General features: G+C 42.3%; 1 protein-coding gene across 8 annotated transcripts; it reads right to left on the reverse strand.

The window, feature by feature from the left end:
- Nucleotides 1-1,722: 1,722 nt before the first annotated feature.
- Nucleotides 1,723-25,387, reverse strand: LOC110510067 (MAP7 domain-containing protein 2). Of its 8 annotated transcripts, none has more exons than XM_036967267.1 (18): nt 24,930-25,387; nt 21,926-22,033; nt 21,139-21,249; nt 20,839-20,916; nt 19,957-20,120; nt 18,191-18,290; nt 16,054-16,134; nt 9,284-9,405; nt 9,041-9,156; nt 8,495-8,955; nt 8,227-8,377; nt 7,916-8,078; nt 7,647-7,751; nt 7,456-7,515; nt 7,057-7,108; nt 4,073-4,634; nt 3,452-3,714; nt 1,723-3,286 (listed from the first exon to the last, which is right to left on the reverse strand). In XM_036967267.1, exons 1-17 carry the CDS (start codon nt 24,970-24,972, stop codon nt 3,456-3,458), a joined length of 2,736 nt encoding a protein of 911 aa, XP_036823162.1. In that variant the 5' UTR covers nt 24,973-25,387; the 3' UTR covers nt 1,723-3,286; nt 3,452-3,455. The 8 variants fall into 8 exon arrangements, with proteins under 8 accessions (XP_036823162.1, XP_021447048.2, XP_036823160.1 ...); XM_021591373.2 differs by having other exon boundaries at nt 3,440-3,714; nt 7,898-8,078; nt 24,930-25,385; XM_036967265.1 differs by having other exon boundaries at nt 7,057-7,105; nt 7,898-8,078; nt 24,930-25,384.
- Nucleotides 25,388-25,474: the final 87 nt, after the last annotated feature.

Raw genomic sequence — 25,474 nt, forward strand, 5'->3', positions numbered from 1 at the left:
ACTCTGTGAAGCATTTATTTGGGCTGCAATTTCTGAGGCTGGTAACTCTAATGAACTTATCCTCTGCAGCAGAGGCAACTCTGAGTCTTCCATTCCTGTGGTGGTCCTCATGACAGACAGTTTCATCATTGCGCTTGATGTTTTTTACGACTGCACTTGAAGAAACTTTCAAAGTTCTTGAAATTTTCCGTATTCACTGACCTTCATGTCTTAAAGTAATGATGGACTGTCGTTTCTCTTTCCTTATTTGAGCTGTTCTTTCCATAATATGGACTTGGTCTTTTACCAAATAGGGCTATCTTCTGTATACTAACCCTACCTTGTCACAACACAACTGATTGGCTCAAAAGCTTTAAACTTCTTCAGGATTGGTGGGTCCCCCACAGGATGGTTGAGCTAACATAGGCTAATGCGATTAGCATGAGGTTGTAAGTAACAAGAACATTTCCCAGGACATAGACATATCTTATATTGGCAGAAAGCTTAAATTCTTGTTAATCTAACTGCACTGTCCAATTTACAGTAACTATTACAGGGAAATAATACCGTGCTATTGTTTGAGGACAGTGCACAGTTATGAACTTGAAAAGTTATTCATAAACCAATTAGGCACATTTGTATGTATTTTGGGGTAATTTATCTTGTCGCAGTACAATCCTGTGATGCCCATTGTATGCAAAGGATAATGTGTCCAATGTTGTTGTTATTAACCACCGTTGTACCCTGAATTGCCAGCCTATTTCACATGAAAATTGAAACAAAATTTTTAACAGAAATACAATGGTTCATTGGATCAGTCTAAAATGTTGCAGCTACACTGCCTCCATCTAGTGGCCAAAATCTAAATTGTGCCAGGGCTGGAATAATACATTAAGGCCTTTATCTTGCATTTCAAACATGGTATAAAAAAAATACAAAGAAACAATTGATATTTTTCTTTGTATTTTATTTTACCAGATCCAATGTGTTATATTCTCCTACATTCATTTCACATTTCCACAAACGTCAGTGTTTCCTTTCAAATGGTATCAAGAATATGCATATCCTTGCTTCAATGCCTGAGCTACAGGCAGTTAGATTTGGGTATGTCATTTTAGGCAAAAATTGAGGGGCAGATCCTTAAGCGGTTTGAAGAAGGAAAGAAATCCACAAATTAACTTTTAACAAGGCACACCTGTTAATTGAAATACATTCCAGGTGATTACCTCATGAGCTGGTTGAGAGAATTCCAGTGTGAGTAGAGTGTGCAAAGCTGTCATCAAGGCAAATGGTGGTTATTTGAAGAATCTCACATTTTGATTTGTTTCATACTTTTTTGGTTACTACATGAGTCCATATGTGTTATTTCATAGTTTTGATGTCTTCACTATTATTCTACAATGTAGAAAATAGTAAAAATAAAGAAAACCCCTTGAATGAGTAAGTGTTCTAAAACCTTTGACTGGTAGTGTACATTTGCAAAAATTTCTAAAAACCTGTTTTTGCTTTGTCATTATGGGGTATTGTGTGTAGATTGATGAGGGGGAAAAAACATTTTCATACATTTTAGAATAAGGCTGTAACGTAACAAAATGCGGAAAAAGTCAAGGGGTCTGAATACTTTCCGAATGCACTGTATATGGCTAAACCTTTCCACATAATTGGAATGAATAGCACAACACCTTAAGTGCTATAGCCAATAGGATAAGAAAAAGTCAATCAGTTGGTAGAGGCATCGGGCTGTTTTCTAACAATTGATGAACAATTGATTGTAGGATGAAATTTGGGTTGGTACACTGACTTTGTACAACATTTTTGCAGTGCAAACATCATTAGTTATTATCAAATGATTGTACAGGACATGAAAACATTAAGACATTGGTATTTACCCACTGGGCACACACTGGCTAGTCTTGTTTTTGACATTTCATATTCAGATTTTTATCAGATATCAATTATTAGATTTTTAAGTGGCTTTGTGACCTACTGTAGGCATTCAGATACAACAATACATTATTGTTTTAAGGTTTATTAATAGTACTGATATTTATCATCTCATGCTAATGACCCATGCACAATGTCTACAATAGTCACATTTTTTAAATTCATTGCAATGCTGCTTTAGTTAGAGATACGACAGACACAGTAGGTTTGAACTGTTCATTTTCTCTTTAAAACTGATTTTCTCTTTAAAACTGATTTTCTACATCCCTGGTTGCTTAGACTTCAAGTAAAAAATCTTGCCTTCTTCTGGTGCATTATTTCTCAAAACACAATACAGTCATAGTGGAACCAGTGACTGTCCACTTACATCTGTGCAAATACACACCAAAAGTACTTAATTTTGACAACACAGCCAACTGGATTCCATCTTACAAGCCATTTAACATTCAAATGATACCAGCTTACTGGCTTCAGACTTTTGAAGGATCAGGCACAGCTCCATACTTTGTTGATCGAGGAGGAAAGAGAGAACAAAACCTGCAATGCATGGGTTGGTGACAATCTGGATTATACTGAGGAATGTTTCTGTACAGCTTCTTTATTTTGACTTTTGAGTTGCCTACTGTTTGACCTGGGTTCAAGTATTATGGCACACATGCTACAATCCCAATCGCACAGCAGGTTGGACACATACATTATGACAACAAGCTTGAGTCTCTTGGGAGTGAATTATGTCCAGGGAGATACAAGCTAGCCTGAGGCATCCACAGACAGAAAACGGTGGACTTTTCAGTGGAACAATCTAATTGAAAGATCAGTACATACTAAACTACAGTGGGTGGATACATACCAATATTAATCTTTCAATCATTAAAGGAACAATACTTCTGTCATTAGAGGAACAATACTGCAGTAGCAAAGGCAAATTACTGATATGATTCTCTACATGGGTGTGGGGTCTTGCTTCATGGGCACTTTGTTTCATTGAGACAGTCTCTCTCACGCAAGCACGCACGCACGCACGCACACACACGTTTCAGACACTAACAACAGCTCTATGCAGTACATGACATGACACAGATAGCTATGACTATCATCAAGGTATTATCTGAGAAGTACAGTAAATCTATGAATATTATTGTCACTTATGCTCCGTGGTCCAAGGCTATAAAGACAGATGTATTGTAGGAGGTTGAAGGTTAATGGACATTCAAGGTTGGAGACCAACAAGGAGGATCAAAAACTACATTCAGAGTGCTTTCTCTCTCATCTCAAGAGGTGCCAGATTTCCATCCTCAATAACACCAGACAACATAGATGCTTTCCCCCTGCTCTCTCCATCATGGCTTGCCAGTCCAGAGCTCTGAAAAGAAAAAGGTCATCATAAGATTCTGTGTGTTTGAGAGAAGCTAGTGTGGGCGAGCTACTGTATGTGACAACTTGCGTTTGTGATTTAAAGTGTGTAAACATGCACCTGTGAACATTCTCACAGATTCACATTCTCATCTTCACATACAATTTTATGTACCGGACTACTGGATGTTGAACTTGTGTGAGGGTGGAGGATGAGATTGGATGAGCTTGGAGTCGGCACCGGGGCTGCAGAGCCCCTCGATCAGGTTCTTGTTGCAGTCTCCTAGGCTTCCCATGGGGGAGAGTTTGGGGTAGGCCACATGGCCCGTCAGGTCCAGCAGATCTTCCAGGGCTCGGGCATTACTCATGCCAATGTGCTGGACCTCATTGACTGGGGAGTACTCTGGGATGGAGACGAGCTCCTCCTTGGAAACTGGGCTGAGAGAGGACAAGGGATGGAGCAAATTTGTGAATGTCATAATGGTTATTCCCTCGATGGTATACTACTATGGAGCATGCTGCCCTTGAGTAAACGAGGGCGGATATGAGGTGAATAATAAATGTGAAGCCATTTTCATTATCAATATTCCTCAGGGTATGACGAAGTGCTGTGGAAAAGCTCGGAATAGGATTCTGTTGATACAAAATACGCCCTGAGGGTAACACACATAGGTAGCTGGTATGGTGGGCAATACATATGCAAATGTTCATACAGTTGCATTTATTGTTTGAATCAGTTATACGTACATCATCATGTATTCCTGTAGATAGACATGGCCTTGCTCTGATGGCTTACCTGACCTCCATGGACTGCACCTCGTCATACACCCCGCTGCTTTTCACAACCAGAGGCTCCAGGTTGATGAGTGGAGGTGGGGGTCGGCCCACCGGTAGGGACGCCATGGACGGTTTCTTGGGCTGCACCTCTTGTGCGATTGTCTGTGTGGTCAACTTCACATTTACTTGGGTACACTCCTGGATTTTGAGCTGAGCAGTGGCTTGGCTGCTCACCTGGGTTTCCTCCGGTTTCTTCACCTGTACACTCTCTTGCTGGTTCACTTTGGAAGCGACCCGTCCCTTTACAAAGACACTCTCTTGCTTGAGAACCTGGGCTCCACCCTGTCCATTCACTTGGGCTGTCTGTTGTTTATTTATTTGTTTAGCGTCCTGTCCCTTTTGCAGATCAGTCTTCAGTGGGGTTACCTGGTAGGTGGCTTGACCCTTCACCAGGGCACTGTCCTGCTTGTTGACATGGACAGTGACCTGTCCATTAACCTGAGACTCAACCTTTGGGTTTTCTTGCACATTCACCTGAGCATTAGTTTCAATCTTCAACTTTGAGTTAATTTGCATTTCCCCTGTAGAGAACAAAAATTATCACATTGCACAGGACTATTCCCCGAGAAAGAGCACCACAAGACCTGACCAAGGACAGCTTAAAAATATGCTAAATATACACAAATCCCATGCCTCCCCTAGAATCATGTCAGAATTTGTTAAATTACCCCTTGAAACATATCATACATGCTTTGTGAGCCAGAGGGGTTTCCAAGATCAAGTAGACAGGCAGATTTGCTACTGCCCTCTGTTCTACATCAGCTAATCAAATAGAACAAGAAATGCAGATTGGTCTTTCTCTTCAATTTCATTACATTTTCTAAATACTGTATGTATTAGGTAACAACACATCCGCCACAGGAGGGAGGGGTGCGTGCTCAGTTCCCTCCTGTACTCCCTGTTCACTCATGACTGCACGGCCAGGCACAACTCCAACATCATCATTAAGTTTGCTGATGACTCAACAGTTGATCACCGACAACGATGAGAGACCTGACCATGTTTTTTTTACATTTTTTATTTATTTTACCTTTATTTAACTAGGCAAGTCAGTTAAGAACAAATTCTTATTTACAATGACGGCCTAGGAACAGTGGGTTAACTGCCTGTTCAGGGGCAAAACGACAGATTTGTACCTTGTCAGCTCGGGGGTTTGAATTTGCCCAACGCTCTAACCACTAGGCTACCCTGCCGCCCCCATGTGGTGCAAGGACAACAACCTCTCCCTCAACATCAAGACAAAGGAGTTGATTCTGGACTACAGGAAAAGGAGGACCGAGCACGCCCCCATTCTCATCGATGGGGATGTAGTGGAGCAGGTTGAAAGCTTTAAGTTCCTTGGCGTCCACATCAACAATAAACTAACATGGTCTAAGCACACAAAGACAGTCGTGAAGAGGGCACGACAAAACCTATTCCCCTTCAGGAGGGTAGTGTTTACGGCCCAGTACATCACCGGGGCCAAGCTTCCTGCCAACCAGGACCTCTATACCAGGCGGCCCTATACCAAGGCCCTAAAATTGGTCAAAGACTTGTTGGGGAATAATCAGAATTGGTTGGTAACATAGGGAAGATGTTTTATATTCATCATATGTTTGTAAGTTACTTCTCATCAGAATGTGTTTGTATAATACTGTGGCGGGGCTGCAGTATCTGTTCTATGTCAAGACTAAGTTGCTTGGGCCGGAGAGAGGGGAGAGGTCAAGCGTGTATCTCTTGGCTCCACAATGTCTGTGTGCCAGTCAGTGTGTCTCTCTGATCTTGTCAAGATAGGATGGATTTGATATATGCCTGTTGATATGGAGGATTGGTTTATGGTTCTGAGTTTGAGAAAAGAGCATAGTTTGGGAGACAAAGCTGAGCGATAAATTATGTCTATGCTGTCTGGCTATGTGTGTTTTTTGCTATTAAAGGATCTCAGTTGCAATGTGGAAGGGACTCTCAGAGAATTCATTGATAGACACTGAATTGATCTGAGAGTCACAGGGTTGTGATAGAGCTCATATAATAAAAGATGGACTTTGATAACTAACTCTGACTTGTGTGTGGTTTGCTCTCATGATTTGGTAAATAGAGGAAATTTCCACGACAGACTCCAGCCACCCTAGTCATAGACTGTTCTCTCTGCTACCGCACGGCAAGCAGCACCGGAGCGCCAAGTCAAGGTCCCAGAGGCTTCTAAACAGCTTCTACCCCCAAACGATAAGACTCCTGAACAGCTAATCAAATGGCTACTCAGACTATTTGCACCCCTCCCCACGCTGCTGCTACTCTCTGTTATTATCTATGCATAGCCACTTTAACAACCCTACCTGCATGTACATAATTATCTCAATTACCTCGACACCGTGCCCCCACACATTGACACATTGACTCTGTACCGGTACACCCTGTATATAGCCCGCTATTGTTATTTACTGCTGCTCTTTAATTATTTGTTTTTCTTATCTCCTACTTTAAAAAAAACTTTGTTGTTGTTGTATTTTCTTAAAACTGCATCGTTGGTTAAGGGCTCGTAAGTAAGCATTTCACTGTAAGGTTATTTCACCTGTTGTATTCGGCGCATGTGACAAATAACATTTGATTTGATGTTCAACCTTTCTAGTGAAAAATAGTACGGATGAAGTTACATGCTGAGAGCTGCATTTTGGCAGGAACAGAAGAGTTATAAATAGCCAAAGACCTTGAACATAATCTAGGATGCAGAGCGAATCCAATCCTCTCCCGAGGACAGGTATTGGAAAAACACTGCTAAATTACAGCCATGCAGGAGTCTCCTATGTTGATGGAAAAGTACTGGGGTCTCTCACCCACCATGCCCAGACTACTTTCTGCTGCCACTGGGTGGGACTCCTATACAACATGCTTTAGTAAGCATTGATATATTCATAGGGGGTCTTTCCTGCTCAGAGTATCAGTGGGTGAGTGGAATGGATCACCTACCTGGTGGTGAGACAGGCTGAGGCAGAGTATCCACCTGCCCTTCCTCATTCTGCTTCAATATGGAACAAAGATGGAGGCAACATTTATTATTCCACAGCAAATAAGAACAAAATGATGTACAATACTGTGTGATTAAGACCTGTAGTAATCAGGACGCATAAACCAATGTATCAACAATGATACAATTTAATCCTGATAATGATCACAACATAGATATAAAAACAAAAGCTCTTGGGGGGGGGGGGGGGGGGGGGGGGGTACAAGCTCCAAAGCACATACTATGTTAGTATGCAATACCTTACAAGATCCCACAACATCACATGGATAATACAACAGTCAGCAGGTCCCTTTCCTTGAAGCGGTGCAGAGCTATGTGAACAGCAGGCACATCTACAGTACCTTCATCTCAGCCTGGTTCTCATCACTCTTCCTGGTTCTCTTCATTATCTCCTCAATTCTCTGTGGGGATTGCATCAACATTTGATTAAGGACTGGTCCAGACTTTGATGACGTGTATTGAGCGGTGCAGACTGGGTTTCAGAGAGGCTGATTTATTCAGTAATAAGCATTGAGTTCTGAGTCATAAAAACCTTCTTCCGCAGATGTCTCTCCTCTTCTTGTTGTAGCTTGAGTATCTCTCTCTCCTGACGCTGACGCTCCGCATCCTTCTGTGCCTGTAACTCGGCCTCCTCCTTCTGTATTGATGAAGATAGAGGATTTATGCTTGGAAGTGAAACAGTACTGTGTGCTGTGCAAACAACTCATGTTAAACATGCACCAGAGTAGACATTCTGCATATCACCATACAGACAGTCACAACATAGTGACCCCCCCCCCCCACCTCTCTGTCCATCTTGACCTGTAGCTCCTTATCCTGGCCCTCTTTCTGCAGTTTCTCCTCTTCCTCCCACGTCCTACGGAGGTCCTCCTGTCTGCTCCTCTCCTCCTCAGCCCGTCGAGCCGCCTCCTCCTGCCGTGCTCGCTCCTCTGCCTGTCTCCTCCTCAGCTGCTCCGCCTTCAGACTGAGTGACACAGAGACAGATATGATGACTTGCAGTATATGCCATCAGTCACATTCACAGACACGCAGACACACCATCTGTCCGGCATGTACTGACAAACAAAGAGACGCATGGTGACACTAACCACTGAGAGACACAGTCTCCTTACCGCTCATCCTCCTCCTGCTCACAACGTTGTTTCTCCTCCAGCTCCTTCTGCACCCTGGCCAGACGCCTACGCTCCGCTAGCAGTCTAGATGCTTCCTCTGCGCTTGTCGTCCCAGCAATTCCTTTTCCTGTTGGCGTCACTGACGATGGCTCTGTCACAAAGATAAAGGCACAAATGTGTGTGCATTGAAAGTCGTGCCCTTTTGACAATGCACTGATAGATGTACTTAAATATTGATATACACAAAACGATTGGTAAAGAGTTTCACCTGTGCTGTTGTTATCTGTATTCAGGTCGCTGCAGGCGGACTTTGGCATCTTCTTGTCTGGAGTGTCTATTTTGGAGGCTTTCCTATCAGCAGTCTCAGCCATAGGACTCTTCTTATCAGGGTTGTCCTTCTTTTCAGAAATCTCACCTTTTAAGTTCTTACTGGGGGTCTCAGTTTTTGGGAATCTCTTTTCTGGGGTCTCAGTGTTAGACAGTTTTTTTTCAGCGGTGTCGGCTTGAGAAGACTTCTCAGGGCTCTGAATATCAGACATCTTTTTCACAGGGGTCTCTGGCTTGGAGACATTTCTGTCACTGATGTTGTTGTGCCCTTTGGCTTCTTCAACTTGTCCGTCCTCCTTCTTGTTGCTGTCGGTAACCGGGGTGGTGGGTCTGTGCCTGATGGGAGAAGAGTGGTACTGGCGCACAGTGCAGGGAGACTGGGTACAGCTCTTAGGCAACAACCTAGCAACAAGAAAGACATCATCACCCTCTGTCACAGTAACTAGGACCGACCACATGGATTCAGCAGCAGGACAGCGAGTCTTACTTGGGGGTGGCGGGGGAGGCTGAGCGTCTGGTGAACATGGCTGGGGATTCTGCTCTTCTCACAGGGGAGCCTGTCGCCGGGGAGCCAGTCCTTCTCTCTCTGCGCAACCTCTCCTTCTGAAAACACACCAGAGAGAATGTCAGTGTGTGTGCATGTGTGTGTAATCCTGCCAACATGGCCCTGCCAACTCTCAACTGGTTTCTGTCTATTCCACAACCAAGTGGGTAGGTAAACAAGTCTGACCTTGGGGGTTTGAGGGGTGGAGATAGACCCCCCTGCTGACTCCTCTGGAGAGCCCTGGAGCCTCCGTCGATTAGCACGGCTTGGCGAGCCCCGATAGGGTGACCTGTGGGGGCTGCAGGGAGCTGCACAACGACAGACATCAGACACTGAGAGGTCAAAGGATAAAATAATTATCAAGTTAAGATGTATTGTGGTCAGAGGAGATACAATGATGGTAATTCCATATTTTCCGATCAATATCCACAGTATAGGTATGGAGGAAACTAACTATACTATCCATTTTTGTAATGAATCATACAAATTATTTTGTCTTTTCGCATGGTCATATGTCGCAAGTTAGAGTGATGTTTGCAGAATCCCCCCAAATACTATATAAATTGGCATTTAGAAAATAAAATAAAAACACCCACACACATTACTACTGCCATATTTACAGTGGTGAAGTGGAGGGTAAACACCGTTTACTCACCTTTTTTATTTCACACGAGCGTTACAGAAAAATTCATTGAAAGTACTGTGTTTATCCACCTATTTTGTTTACCACTACATCACTGTACATTATGTAAGGCATGCAATGTTAAGCAACACTTTTGTGAAGCATCTTAGCGTGTAGGTTTTCTCCTTGTCACTCCAAAACATACACAGAAACACAGTAGACAGCTGTTACAAACATACTGAATACACACATTTAAACACATCTATACCCTCATACACATACATTCAAAAAAGCCAGACCTAGACATAAATAAAGTAGATAAAATGTCATGTCTATCGGCAGAAGTAGAAATGCTGCCATGCAGTCCCTAGTTTCTACATCACTAATGCTGCATGATGTCACTGGTGTGTTACAGTGCCTTGCGAAAGTATTCGGCCCCCTTGAACTTTGCGACCTTTTGACACATTTCAGGCTTCAAACATCAAGATATAAAACTATTTTTTTGTGAAAAATCAACAACAAGTGGGACACAATCATGAAGTGGAACGACATTTATTGGATATTTCAAACTTTTTTAACAAATCAAAAACTGAAAAATTGGGCGTGCAAAATTATTCAGCCCCTTTACTTTCAGTGCAGCAAACTCTCTCCAGAAGTTCAGTGAGGATCTCTGAATGATCCAATGTTGACCTAAATGACTAATGATGATAAATACAATCCACCTGTGTGTAATCAAGTCTCCGTATAAATGCACCTGCACTGTGATAGTCTCAGAGGTCCGTTAAAAGCGCAGAGAGCATCATGAAGAACAAGGAACACACCAGGCAGGGCCGAGATACTGTTGTGAAGAAGTTTAAAGCCGGATTTGGATACAAAAAGATTTCCCAAGCTTTAAACATCCCAAGGAGCACTGTGCAAGCGATAATATTGAAATGGAAGGAGTATCAGACCACTGCAAATCTACCAAGACCTGGCCGTCCCTCTAAACTTTCAGCTCATAAAAGCAACACAGCTGAACACACCATCCCCACTGTCAAACATGGTGGTGGCAGCATCATGGTTTGGGCCTGCGTTTCTTCAGCAGGGACAGGGAAGATGGTTAAAATTGATGGGAAGATGGATGGAGCCAAATACGGGACCATTCTTTCTGCAAAAGACCTGAGACTGGGAAGGAGATTTGTCTTCCAACAAGACAATGATCCAAAACATAAAGCAAAATCTACAATGGAATGGTTCAAAAATAAACATATCCAGGTGTTAGAATGGCCAAGTCAAAGTCCAGACCTGAATCCAATCGAGAATCTGTGGAAAGAACTGAAAACTGCTGTTCACAAATGCTCTCCATCCAACCTCACTGAGCTCGAGCTGTTTTGCAAGGAGGAATGGGAAAAAATTTCAGTCTCTCAATGTGCAAAACTGAGAGACATACCCCAAGCGACTTACAGCTGTAATCGCAGCAAAAGGTGGCGCTACAAAGTATTAACTTAAGGGGGCTGAATAATTTTGCACGCCCAATTTTTCAGTTTTTGATTTTTTTTTAAAGTTTGAAATATCCAATAAATGTCGTTCCACTTCATGATTGTGTCCCACTTGTTGTTGATTCTTCACAAAAAAATACAGTTTTATATCTTTATGTTTGAAGCCTGAAATGTGGCAAAAGGTCGCAAAGTTCAAGGGGGCCTAATACTTTCGCAAGGCACTGTACCTGCCTGGAAACACTTACTGCCTATGTGCAAAAACTTGTCGGTCCAAATGCTTTGTCTAGCTGCTACCTGTGCATCGGTGGCAGGGCAGATGGAGGTCTTCTGCACTGTGGCACTGGGTCATAGAGGAGTGAGTGTGGGTAAGAAGGCGGTGGACCATCAGGCTCTCCACAGAGTTCATGTGACAGCGCTGGGCTGATGGAGGGGTCAGGCGTCAATGGAGGAGTTGGCAGGAGGGGACGGAGATGAGGATGACGAACAAAACAAAATGCCATGAGGGACATGAGACGGAGAAATGAAGGTGCTCGAAGCAGAAGGAGAATGGGGCTAAGAATGCTTGTTCTAGACTAGTGAGTACTGTACACCCGGACAATGAAAAAGATGTATGGGTCTGCCTCAAAAATGTCTCATTGTCATTTGTGATGACGCTGACAGAAGTAGCTATTAGCAGTGAGGGTGAGAGTAGCAGTTGCCAAAGTCATAGTGTTTAGGTTAGTAGTAGTAGCATTGATAGTAGTAGTAGAAGTGATAATAGTACTAGTACTAGTAGTGGTGATAGCAGCCGCAGTAGCAGTAATAGTAGTAATAGTGGTGATAGTGGTAGTACTAGTGGTGATAGTAGTAGAAGGAGTAGTAGTAGTTGTGATAGTAGTAGAAGGAGTAGTAGTAGTGGTGATAGTAGTAGAATGAGTAGTAGTAGTGGTGATAGTAGTAGTACCTAGTGGTGATAGTAGCAGTAATTGTAGCAGTAATGGTGGTGAAAGAAGCAGTAGTAGTAGAGGTAATAGTAGTAATAGTGGTGATAGCAGTCGTACTAGTGGTAATAGTAGTAGATGGAGTAGTATGATTGGTGATAGAAGTAGTACTAGTGGTGAAAGACGTAGTAGTAGTAGTAGTAGTACTAGTGGTGAAATAAGCAGTTGTAGTAGTAGTAGTACTAGTGGTGATAGTGACAGTTGTAATAGTAGTAGTAGTAGTAGTACTAGTGGTGATAGTAGTAGATGGAGTAGTACTAGTGGTGATAGCAGTAGAAGGAGTAGTACTAGTGGTGATAGTAGAATGATTAGTAGTAGTAGTGGTGATAGTAGTAGTAGTAATAGTTGTAGTAGTAGTGGTGATAGTAGTAGTACTAGTAGTTGTAGTGGTGATAGTTGTAGAAGGAGAAGTAGTAGTAGTACTAGTAGTGGTGATAGTAGTAGAAGGAGTAGTAGTAGTAGTGGTGCTGATAGTAGTAGAAGGAGAAGCAATAGTAGTACTAGAAGTAGTAGTGGTGAGAGTAGTAGAAGGAGTAGTAGTAGTAGTAGTAGTAGTAGTAGTGGTGCTGATAGTAGTAGAAGGAGAAGTAGTAGTAATACTAGAAGTAGTAGTGGTGATAGGAGTAGTAGTAGTAGTAGTAGTAGTAGCAGTGGTGCTGATAGTAGTAGAAGGAGAAGTAGTAGTAGTACTAGTAGTAGTAGTGGTGATAGTAGTAGAAGGAGTAGTAGTAGTAGTAGTAGTAGTAGTGGAGCTGATAGCAGTAGAAGGAGAAGTAGTAGTAGTACTAACGGTAGTAGTAGTAGTAGTAGTAGTGGTGATAGTAGTAGAGGGAGTAGTACTAGTGGTGATAGAAGAAGGATTAGTAGTAGTAGTAGTACTAATAGTAGTAGTGATAGTAGTAGTAGTAGTAGTAGTAGTGAAAGTTGTAGTGGTGATAAAAGTAGTAGTAGTACTAGTGGTGATAGTAGTAGTAGTAGTACTAGTAGTAGTAGTGGTGATAGTAGTAGAAGGAGAAGTAGTAGTAGTACTAGTAGTAGTAGTAGTAGTAGTAGTAGTGGTGATAGTAGTAGAAGGAGTAGTAGTAGTAGTAGTAGTAGTAGTAGTGCTGCTGATAGTAGTAGAAGGAGAAGTAGTGGTAGTAGTAGTAGTAGTAGTAGTGGTGATAGTAGTAGAACTAGTGGTGATAGTAGAAGGATTAGTAGTAGTAGTAGTAGTACTAGTAGTAGTGGTGGTAGTAGTAGTGATAGTAGTAGTGGTGATAGAAGTAGTAGTAGTACTAGTAATATTAGTGATAATAGTAGAAGAAGTAGTACTAGTGGTGATAGTAGTAGAATGATTATTATTAGTAGTAGTACTAGTAGTAGTAGTAGTAGTGGTGGTAGTAGTAGTGGTGATAGAAGTAGTAGTAGTACTAGTTGTGATAGCAGTAGTAGTAGTACTAGTGGTGATAGTAGCAGTAGTACTAGTAGTTGTAGTGATAGTAGTAGAAGAAGTAGTACTAGTGGTGATAGTAGTAGAATGATTAGTAGTAGTACTAGTGGTGATAGTAGTGATAGTAGTAGTGGTGATAGAAGTAGTAGTAGTATTAGTGGTGATAATAGTAGAACTAGTGGGGATAGTAGTAGTAGTAGTGGTGATAGTAGTAGAAGGAGTAGTAGTAGTAGTAGTATTACTAGTGGCGATAGTTGTATTAGCAGTCATAGTAGTAGTGGTGATAGTAGTAGTACTAGTGGTGATAGTAGTAGAAGGAGTAGTAGTAGTAGTAGTAGTGGTGCTGATAGTAGTTGAAGGAGAAGTAGTAGTAGTACTAGTAGTAGTAGTGGTGATAGTAGTAGAAAGAGTAGTAGTAGTAGTAGTGGTGCTGATAGTAGTGGAAGGAGAAGTAGTAGTAATAGTAGTAGTGGTGATAGTAGCAGAATAAGTAGTACTAGTGGTGATAGTAGTAGTAGTAGTAGTAGTAGTGGTGATAGTACTAGTGGTGATAATAGTAGTACTAGTGATGATAGTAGTAGTAGTAGTAATACTAGTGGTGATAGTTGTAGAAGTAGTAGTAGCAGTCAGAGTTTTGGTGATAGTAGTAGTAGTGGTGATAGTAGTAGTACTAGTGGTGATAGTAGTAGTAGTGGTGATAGTAGTAGAAGGAGTAGTAGTAGTAGTAGTAGTAGTAGTAGTAGTAATAGTAGTGGTGCTGATAGTAGTAGAAGGAGAAGTAGTACTAGTACTACTAGTAGTAGTGGTGATAGTATTATAAGGAGTAATAGTAGTAGTAGTGGTTCTGATAGTAGTAGAATGAGAAGTAGTAGTAGTACTAGTAGTAATAGTGGTGCTGATAGTAGTAGAAGGAGAAGTAGTAGTACTAGTAGTAGTAGTAGTAGTCCTAGGGGTGATAGTAGAAGAAGGAGTAGTACTAGTGGTGATAGTAGAAGGATTAGTACTAGTAGTAGTACTAGTAGTAGTAGTAATGGTGATAGTAGTAGTAGTAGTAGTAGTAGTAGTGATATTAGTAGTGGTGATATAAGTAGTAGTAGTACTAGTGGTGATAGTAGTAGTAGTACTAGTAGTTGTAGTGATAGTAGTAGAAGTAGTAGTACTAGTGGTGATAGTAGTAGAAGGATTAGTAGTAGTAGTAGTTGTAGTAGTGGTGATAGAAGTAGTAGTAGTTCTAGTGATGTAATAGTAGTACTAGTTGTGATAGTAGTAGAAGGATTAGTAGTAGTAGTAGTTGTAGTAGTGGTGATAGAAGTAGTAGTAGTTCTAGTGATGTAATAGTAGTACTAGTGGGGATAGTAGTAGTAGTAGTAGTAGTAGTAATACTAGTGGTGATGATAGTAGTAGTAGTGGTGATAGTAGTAGTACTAGTGGTGATAGTAGTAGTAGTAGTAGTACTAGTGATGATAGTAGTAGTAGTAGTAATACTAGTGGTGATAGTTGTAGAAGTAGTAGTAGCATTCTTAGTAGTAGTGGTGATAGTAGTAGTAGTAGTGATAGTAGTAGTACTAGTGGTGATAGTAGTCGTAGTAGTAGTACTAGTGATGATAGTAGTAGTAGTAGTAGTAGTAGTAATACTAGTGGTGATAGTAGTAGAATGAGTATTAGTAGTACTTGTATGTAAAACTGGTGGACTACCTGTCCCTGTGCATGTTGAATGGCAAATACTGCTCGTTGCTTCATTATTTTTGGGTTATGTTTTCCAAATACTCGTGGGGATAGGATGGGCTCTCTGAAATACAAAATATATAACACTGAGTATTTCAATGGGTGATATTACAGATTGTTAGGATGCAGAAAGAAACCTTACGAATGTCAAACCTCAACCAAAGTGTTGTGACTGAGTGACATATGCTTTCAATGAGGAGCGACAAGGAGGTTTCAAACAATGAAAAGGAGGAAGTGAAGTGGTGTACATGTGCCGTGGCCTCTCTTGTTCACTTTCTTCTCTGTGTATCCTTAAACCCTACATCTCTATTGTTATCCCTTGCTGTCTCTTTTGCTCGACCCGGATTGACTTGCAAGTGCCAAAAGACAACTAAGATATCAAAATAGCAAAGCTGAGCACAAACACCTACACATACCCTCACACATACACACGTAAAAAAAATATTGATAAAAGCAGCAATTATACAACATCAATGTGCACTTGTACATTAGTAATTGTTCCAGGCACACAACTCCTCCCACACACCCTCATGCTTCCAGATACACTTTCTGATTTAGCTGTTGCACATGCATTCTGGGAAATATACATAAAACCTTTGAGTCGGCATGACATTTCCCTAAAACCAAACAGCCAATGAGAGCAGTGGTCACTCTGGGGTGGAGAGCAGGATGGGGGACAGGGGATTGGTGGACCGAACGGGAGGGGTTCATAACATTACCGGATTCGCTGGCAGCAGGAAAGGGGGCGGCGAGTTCATGGGGAAAGGTGGAGGCGGGGAGAGGGGCATTCTCACAGTCACCTATAGGCAGCGGGCGGAGCAGAGCAGAGAGAGCACAGCGTTATGGCCAGAGCTGCCACTCATGGCTTTACCTGATGACCCCCTGATATACCTGTGCACCCAGCAGGGTGCTCCGGTAGACAACTGTCTGGGGAGGTAAACCCATGCAGCAAGGCTGGAGGCAATGAGCAGGCCAGGGAAAAATACTCTCTCTCTCACATACACACCTTTATCCTCCATATACATGTATCCCTCTATGACCCAATCCAAATCACATGTACAAACACATTCAGAAAACAGTGTAATAAACATCAGCATCTACATTTAGAACATTATGTTTCTGTATCTCAGTCCTCCATCTTAATCCATAAAGAACACCAAACTCCCAGTGCCCCATCGAAATGAAATCATCAATACCTGACTCAGGACAGAAGCCCTCAATAATGCCGTAAACCAACAGCAAGTATGCTGTCAATTCTAAAACTGTCTGCTTTGCTCCCCTCAGGGTTGACTGAACTGATTACTATTTCCACGGTTTACAACAGGTCTGGGACAGGCAGGCACAGAGACATCACAGTCTGACCTTGTGTCTAGAAGGGTGGAGGAGAGTCATAAGCTACCAGCAGCTTCCAGAACAACACCTATCGTGTGCCCGTTTATCTGATGGACTGCTTGTGTGCTAGTTTATCCGATGGACTGCTTGTGTGCTAGTTTATCCGATGGACTGCTTGTGTGCTTGTTAATCCGATGGACTGCTTGTGTGCTAGTTTATCTGATGGACTGCTTGTGTGCTAGTTTATCTGATGGACTGCTTGTGTGCTAGTTTATCTGATGGACTGCTTGTGTGCTAGTTTATCTGATGGACTGCTTGTGTGCTAGTTTATCTGATGGACTGCTTGTGTGCTAGTTTATCTGATGGACTGCTTGTGTGCTAGTTTATCTGATGGACTGCTTGTGTGCTAGTTTATCTGATGGACTGCTTGTGTGCTAGTTTATCTGATGGACTGCTTGTGTGCTAGTTTATCTGATGGACTGCTTGTGTGCTTGTTAATCCGATGGACTGCTTGTGTGCTAGTTTATCTGATGGACTGCTTGTGTGCTTGTTAATTCGATGGACTGCTTGTGTGCTAGTTTATCTGATGGACTGCTTGTGTGCTTGTTAATCCGATGGACTGCTTGTGTGCTAGTTTATCTGATGGACTGCTTGTGTGCTAGTTTATCTGATGGACTGCTTGTGTGCTAGTTTATCTGATGGACTGCTTGTGTGCTAGTTTATCTGATGGACTGCTTGTGTGCTTGTTAATCCGATGGACTGCTTGTGTGCTAGTTTATCTGATGGACTGCTTGTGTGCTAGTTTATCTGATGGACTGCTTGTGTGCTTGTTAATCCGATGGACTGCTTGTGTGCTAGTTTATCTGATGGACTGCTTGTGTGCTAGTTTATCTGATGGACTGCTTGTGTGCTAGTTTATCTGATGGACTGCTTGTGTGCTTGTTAATCCGATGGACTGCTTGTGTGCTAGTTTATCTGATGGACTGCTTGTGTGCTAGTTTATCTGATGGACTGCTTGTGTGCTTGTTAATCTGATGGACTGCTTGTGTGCTTGTTAATCCGATGGACTGCTTGTGTGCTAGTTTATCTGATGGACTGCTTGTGTGCTTGTTTATCTGATGGACTGCTTGTGTGCTAGTTTATCTGATGGACTGCTTGTGTGCTAGTTTATCTGATGGACTGCTTGTGTGCTAGTTTATCTGATGGACTGCTTGTGTGCTTGTTAATCTGATGGACTGCTTGTGTGCTAGTTTATCTGATGGACTGCTTGTGTGCTAGTTTATCTGATGGACTGCTTGTGTGCTAGTTTTTCTGATTGACTGCTTGTGTGCTTGTATCTGGTAGAGAGGAGAACTCCAAATGTGTATCCTATAACTTTAGAAGCCACAAAGGGACATGCCAAATCGAATTAGCCTAGAACATTTAGTGTGGTTCCTCCCTCCCTCTCACCATTTCTCCTTCCAGTCACTGATTCATCATTCACACCTCATTGTACTCCTCTCCATCTCCCTGTTGTGGACTCACCCTGTGCTCCTCCAGCTCCGCCCCATGTCCAGCGTTTGGGCCTTTGCTCTAGCTGCAGGCTGCGTTCCAGGGAGCGTTTCATCAGAGCGTCCAGTCGCTCCTGGTTGTTCCGTTCCAGGACCGGGAAGACAAGGGACTCTATCACTGAGCTGCTCCCCTGGACCTCCCACGAGGACCAGGCTGGTCGCTCCATAACCACCACCTCTCTCTCCTCTTACACAGCACAGTACAGTCTCACAGCACAGCACAATCTCACTTTACCTCATAAGGCAGATAGAAAGAGAGCACAGCTGCCTGGGGACTCCACCCCTCCAATCACATACACATGATGACACAAAGACACTCACACAGTCAATCTCCCAGCATGCAACAGTATTGACACAGTTTGGAGACTAGCTCCCTTCTTCCTTTATCCTATACCCCCCTCTCTCTATTGGCCTCCTGTTCTACTCAGATTTTCCCCAGTAAATCATCTTTCATCCAAGCTAGTTAACCCTTTCCCACCCACAGTGTTGCCATGGTACACAGAGCAGGAGACAAAGCCATATGGTAGGGAATCAACCATTGCCAACATTTGTCCATTTACAATTGTTCCATCTTTTCCTCCTATATATCCCTGCTCTTCCTTTTAATTTCTTCCTATCTAACACAGAAGAATACATGGACATGCACCGGCAATATGAACTACACACACAGATGAAGCCAGCACAATAGCAAATATTTGAATGAGAATGACACTGCAAAGATTCAATAAAGGGTGAAAAGAAAGTGAAGAATCTTAGTAACACAGAAAAGCAAATCCGACAACAGGCTCCTCCTGTTTTTCTATTGGTCTAAAATCACATCATCCAGAGGATATAATCCATCCAATAGGAACACACACACGCACACAATCGATCCGGGTGAGATTGATGCCCAGGTAAATGCTGTATCATCCGTCTCAAAAATGCATGATCTTATGAATATTACCACTTTTATGAAGATATCAAGAGAGCAGACAAAAATTATAATTCATGTTATTTCATTCCACTTAGACTTACTTAATTCTCTTTAACATACATGTTTATGCTAGGTTTGAAGGCTAAACGGTGGAATCAATGTAGGCTACAAATCCCTAAAATAAATGGACCCGTCTTTGGAAAGTGGCAGTGTGTGACGTGGTTTAAAAAGACAAAGCTGCCAATGTCGTTGTGGCTGAGCAGATATTTTGGGAAGCATTGACAAATTGAGAGCAATGACAAAGCAGGATTAGGATCAGATTAAACAAATTGAATGGCAGAGACATTCATTGATTAGGCTGATGAGGTCACTGAGATTTACATAGAGATCAATACCAATGGCATCAGCTTCCCAGAAGCCAGTGTTGACTGGTATGCAGGGTGGGATAGACAAGAGGGGGTGGGTGAAAATCCCCATTACCTAACAGAGCAGAGGGCTACCCAATATTTGATTGGGAGACGACATTAAGTACTGTGATTAATGAACTACAGGATTTGAGTGAATTAAAGAGCATACATTATGTTCCTGCTTATCTCTCTCTCCAAAACCCAAAACAACGTTGCCACTGAAGGATTTCAACATCTGGCTGTTGGGGCTATTGCTGCACATGCCACACACACACAGAAACAAAAACAGAGCATACAAACTGAATAATAAACACGCAAAAATGGAACTGAAACTGAACTGTAGCTGAAAGAGCTGAGTGTGAGCACAGAGGGAACTACATCATGCACTGGAAGATGTAGTGGCTAAGTGGTGAGTCTGACCTTTTCCTCCTCCAGCCTCTGTCTCCTCTTCTCCTCCACAGCAGCTCTGCGGAGCTCCTCCTTCTGTCTCTGTTCCTCCAGCTTCCTCCAGCGCTCCTCCACGGTACGCTCATACTGCAGCTGAGCCCGCCGCTCCTTCTCCATGATCGCCTGCTCTCGTACCGCTGGAAACACCAACCAACACACCCAGATTACCACCCTCTCCAACACCACTTTAAGAACCAACAACAATCTTTGTTCCTGAACCTCACTACTGGCTGGAAGTTTTATGGGGCAAAATTATAGAACACTTCTGCTAATCTGCTATAATAAATTATATAACATTTCTGCTAATCTGATGTAATAAATTATACAACATTTCTGCTAATCTGCTGTAATAAATTATACAACATTTCTGCTAATCTGCTGTAATAAATTATACAACATTTCTGCTAATCTGATGTAATAAATTATACAACATTTCTGCTAATCTGCTGTAATAAATTATAAATTTCTGCTAATCTGCTGTAATAAATCACAGAACATTTCTGCTAATCTGCTATAATAAATTATACAACATTTCTCCTAATCTGCTGTAATAAATTATATAACATTTCTGCTAATCTGCTATAATAAATTATACAACATTTCTGCTAATCTGCTATAATAAATTATACAACATTTCTCCTAATCTGCTGTAATAAATTATATAACATTTCTGCTAATCTGCTGTAATAAATTATATAACATTTCTGCTAATCTGCTATAATAAATTATAGAACATTTATTTTAACCCGCAATAATAAATTATACAACATTCCTGCTAATCTGCTATAATACAAATATTGGCTTCAATAAGATATGATTTCCATCAGTCTAAATACTGACAGGAACATCACTTACCTAAACCTTTATCTCTTTCCTCACGTCTCTCTTTGGCTAAACGCATCCTGTCATCTGTCCTCAGATACCCTTCCACATCTGAGGGAATGAGATATAAAGTGATATGAAATGGGATTAAAAAAGAGAAACAGACAAGCTAGACAGAAACAGAGCAAGGAGAGACGTTCAAATAGATAGCGAGGGAGAGATGTGCTTATAGAGAGGACCCTTGAAGATCTTAAGCAGCTTTCATATCTAGAAAAAGGGAAAGATTCTGTAGGGGAGCTTAACAGCCACAGTGGGGGTGAGAGTGTGACTTACACTGTTTACCTGCATGATTGTTAGTGTTGTTGCCTGGCAGACGTAAAGGGGAGGGGAGCCCATTGAGCTGGGGCTTCTTCTCTATGACCAATGCTGGGCTCAGCACCTCGTCTGATATGGGAGAGATAACAGTCCCCACAGTTTATCAGCAGAGGAAAGCAGTGCTATACATAGCACTAAACCACAGTATTGGATGCACTGGATGTGTCATCTCTGCAGGGTCCGAACGGTTTGACCTACAAACTATGACCACTCTATGGAAAGAGTGGTCATACCAGAGTGGTCATGCTCTACGACCCCCACAAGCATCATGGGACTCGTCTGAAGTCGGTACAGTTAATCTGCCAGTAGGCTACACACTAATACAACATGTAGGGTCTTTTGCTCTAGGACACCCACAGGACTCACAAGACTCGTCTGAAGGTCCCCTGGTACCAGTTTAAAAAATTATTACAGTATACTATATATGGAGACTGTTTTACGCCAAAAATACTTCAATACATTTTTATTTTTTATTTGACTGTTTCCTGATATCTCTCAGATATAAGACAGACACTTCAAAACAAACGTCCTTTAGATTTTTGGGTGGGACTATCTGTTGTTCCATGTAGTGAATCTGTTATTCAATGTGATTGTACGGGCTAATAGTAGCAGTAAGGCCAAATACAATAATTATTAAAGTCATTCTGTAATGCACCTTTTCAATTCAGACAAGTACCCAATAAGCACCCAATAAATATTTTTAAATGTTAAGAGTGTAAGCCATCAATCAGTTGGAGCAGTTTACTGTTTTTCACAGCTGGGCTCCCTGGATGAAGTACAACACGGGCTGGGGAGCCATGGCTGTTGCTTTGGGGTCTCTTCTCCGCAACTGACGGTGGAGTCAATCCTTCGGCTGGAGAAGGGAACATATGAGTCAAGCGAAAAGTCTGAATAGCTATTGTATGTCAGTCAAGGACAAATAGCAGCCAGGCCATTGATTTATTCTGTACTAGATTAAAAACAACAGCCATAATCTGTCCCTGTTACTTATGCATCACTCACCAAAATCTAATACAGCTCCCAGTCAAGGAGAAACCTATCAAATCACAACATTGGGTTGTACACGGCCTATAATGAAAGAACTGACTTTTGGGAAACTAGGAATTAGCCTAGATACTGAGGGGTGTTTTCGCAGACCCAGTGTAAGTAAACCTATAAATTAAAAAGCACTTCGATTGAGACTGTCCATATCATGCTTTTAGAGTATAGGCTATAAACTTAAATCGGGGTCTGCCAGGACAGGTCTTATAGGTAGGCAACTAACAAGAATACCTTTTCACTGGCCAGGTCACATGTCTTTAACTATTGATAAATGGTATGTGTTCTGGTGAGAAACCATATGTTTCAAGTCCCTGATTTGATTTGATTTTTAGATACATGTCTACCCTATGAAAACTAAATAAGGCCTCAAAACCAGATGTGCCTTTGATCAGCCCTAAATTCTAAGCTACTGGGCACTTTTGATTGGACATACTCAGCTCTAGCTAAGGAATGCTTAACTCCTCGGAGAACGTAGTTGAGCGTTTCTTAGCTAACACAGATCAGGTTACATCTGACTGGGTTATTTGAGCACAAATCATACCTTGATGATGACATTTGTACCAGTAACTGAAAACAATTACCTTGGACACCAAAATCTAGGCAACGGTTAAAATTGACCCAAGAATTTAATTTGTGGCGTCATGCACCCTGTCCATAGGTTGGTTTCAAACAGCTGAAACAGCCTTTTCCTGTAATGTAAAAAAATATATATGTTTATGTTTCTGCATATCTAATCATACCTTTTGAGCTGTCTGTGGTTATTTTTTCAAACTAAATATGCTTATCTGCATCTCTGCTAAAAATCGTTTTATTTGATTTTATTCAACCTTGATTTACAATGGCGGCCTACTTGTAAAGCCCCCCCAGCCAAATCTGGATGACGCTGGTACATTTGTGCGTCGCCCTATGGGACTCCCAATCACGGACGGTTGTGATGCAGCCTGGGATCGCACCTGGGTCTGTGGTGACAACTCTAGCACTGCAATGCCTAAGACCACAGAGCCACTCGGGAGTCTGGGTAAAGGATTGAAAGGAATGTGAGTCTTATTCGGTGAATTTAGTAATTGCTTGATTTTCTAAAGTCTACAGCTATTCGGCTATTTCAGCCACACCCACTGCTGACCGGTGTATAAAATAGAGCACACAGCCAAGCAATCTCCATAGACAAACATTGGTAGATTGGCCTTAGTGAAGAACTGTGACTTTCAACGTGTCACTGTCATAGGATGCCATCTTTCCAACAAGTCAGTTCGTCAAATTTCTGCCCTGCTAGTTAATGTGAAGTGGAAACAACAACAACACCGCAAAGTGATAGGCTACACAAGCTCAAAGATTGGGACCGCCGAGTACTGAAGCGCGTAAACACTCCCTATCGAGTTCCAAACTGCCTCTGGAAGCAACATCAGCACAAGAACTGTTCGTCTGGGGCTTCATGCAATGGGTTTCCATGGCCGAGTAGCCGCGCACAACCTACGATCCCCATGTGCAATGTCAAGAGTCGGTTGGAGGGATGTAAAGCTCGCCACCATTGGACTCTGGAGCAGAGGAAACATTCTCCGGAGTGATGAATCATGCTTCACCAACTGGCAGTCCGACGGACTAATCTTGGTTTGGTGGATGCCGGGAGAACACTACCTGCCCGAATGCATAGTGCCAACTGTAAAGTTTGTTGGAAGAGGAATGATGGTTTAGGCCCCTTAGTTCCAGTGAAAATAAATCTTAATGCTACAGCATACAATGACATTCTAGACGATTATGTGCTTCCAACTTTGTGGCAACAGTTTGGGGAAGGCCCTTTCCTGTTTCAGCATGACAATGCCCCCGTGCACAAAGCAAAGTCCATACAGAAATGGTTTGTTCGAGATCGGTGTGGAAGAACTTGACTGGCCTGCACAGAGCCCTGACCTCAACCCTATCAAACACCTTTGTGATGAATTGGAACGCCGACTGCGAGCCAGGCCTAATCAGCCAACATCAGTGCCCGACCTCACTAATGCTCTTGTGGCTGAATGAAAGCAAGTCCTCGCAGCAATGTTCCAACATGTAGTGGAAAGCCTTCCCAGAAGAGTGGAGGCTGTTATAGCATCAAAGGGGGGACCAACTCCATAATAATGCCCATGATTTTGGAATGAGATATTCGACGAGCATGTGTCCACATACTTTTGGTAATGTAGTGTAGATAGACAAACTAGCTACTCTAACTTTATTGATCGCCTGAAATGGCTTATTAGTAGCTAGTTGTGAGGTTGGGAGACTGGGAACCTATCTGGGCTAAATAACACCAACTTCATAAAATTACTAGGTGGCTAGTAGCATTACAGAGAAACAACCCAAAAATAAAAATAAAACATCTAAAATTAGAATACAATTTTTAAACAGGTGGTTGGTTACCTGCCCCTGTGCCCCCTATTGGCATGACGCCTCTGGCACAGAGACAATCAATTTGGCAATCAACAAAGGTGCAAGTTGTCCTTTCGATGTAACAATAATTCATTGTTTAGGCAACTGACCTTCAATACAGTCAACGATATTTAGCATAGGCTACATTAGGAATGACTGAAGACTACAATGAAATGCAGTTTGGGGATACAGTGATTTATGCGCGTAGCCCTATGCCAATGTTATAGAACCCTTGACAAAATAGGCTACAGTGGAGAGAAACATTGGATATTGTAAACAATAGACCGTTAACGTTTTACCTAGCTTACCTGTCAAGGCGCAGGACGCTGTATTGACTGCCTTCTCCGCCATCGTCGTAGTCACTAGCGGATCACCCTCAAATGTATGGGTGCAATGTCAAACACCCCGCAGCAAAAGGCTCCAAATCAAGCCGAGGGAAACCGCATCACCAGCTTCTACCTTCAGGCGCATGAGAACATATGCTGCGCTATCGAAGATTGTATCTGTTTTCCACTGCCTGCAATATGTGCGCTCCCCCGGAACGGTGCACAGGCGATCAGGAGAGCAGTAGGATATTCGGGTGAATGCGGTTACTGAATGAGGCAATAGGCTGCTGTTTAGTGGACTAGTTTGAAGGTCAAAAGTGTTCGTGGCTAGGTATCCTTGGATAACTGTTGGGAAGGAGGGGAGAAAATTATGCGCTCCAGTTCAGGGAGTAGAGCTGGATAGAGATGATGTGCGAATATTCGACAGCGCGTCAGTGCCTCGCCAGCCGGGTCCGCATTACATCATTGATGGAGGGACAAACTGTAGCCTAAGCAAATGCATGAAGTAGGCTAAAATCGAATTATTG

The sequence above is a fragment of the Oncorhynchus mykiss genome, chromosome Y (genome assembly GCF_013265735.2).
Source record: "Oncorhynchus mykiss isolate Arlee chromosome Y, USDA_OmykA_1.1, whole genome shotgun sequence".
NCBI lineage: Eukaryota > Metazoa > Chordata > Actinopteri > Salmoniformes > Salmonidae > Oncorhynchus > Oncorhynchus mykiss.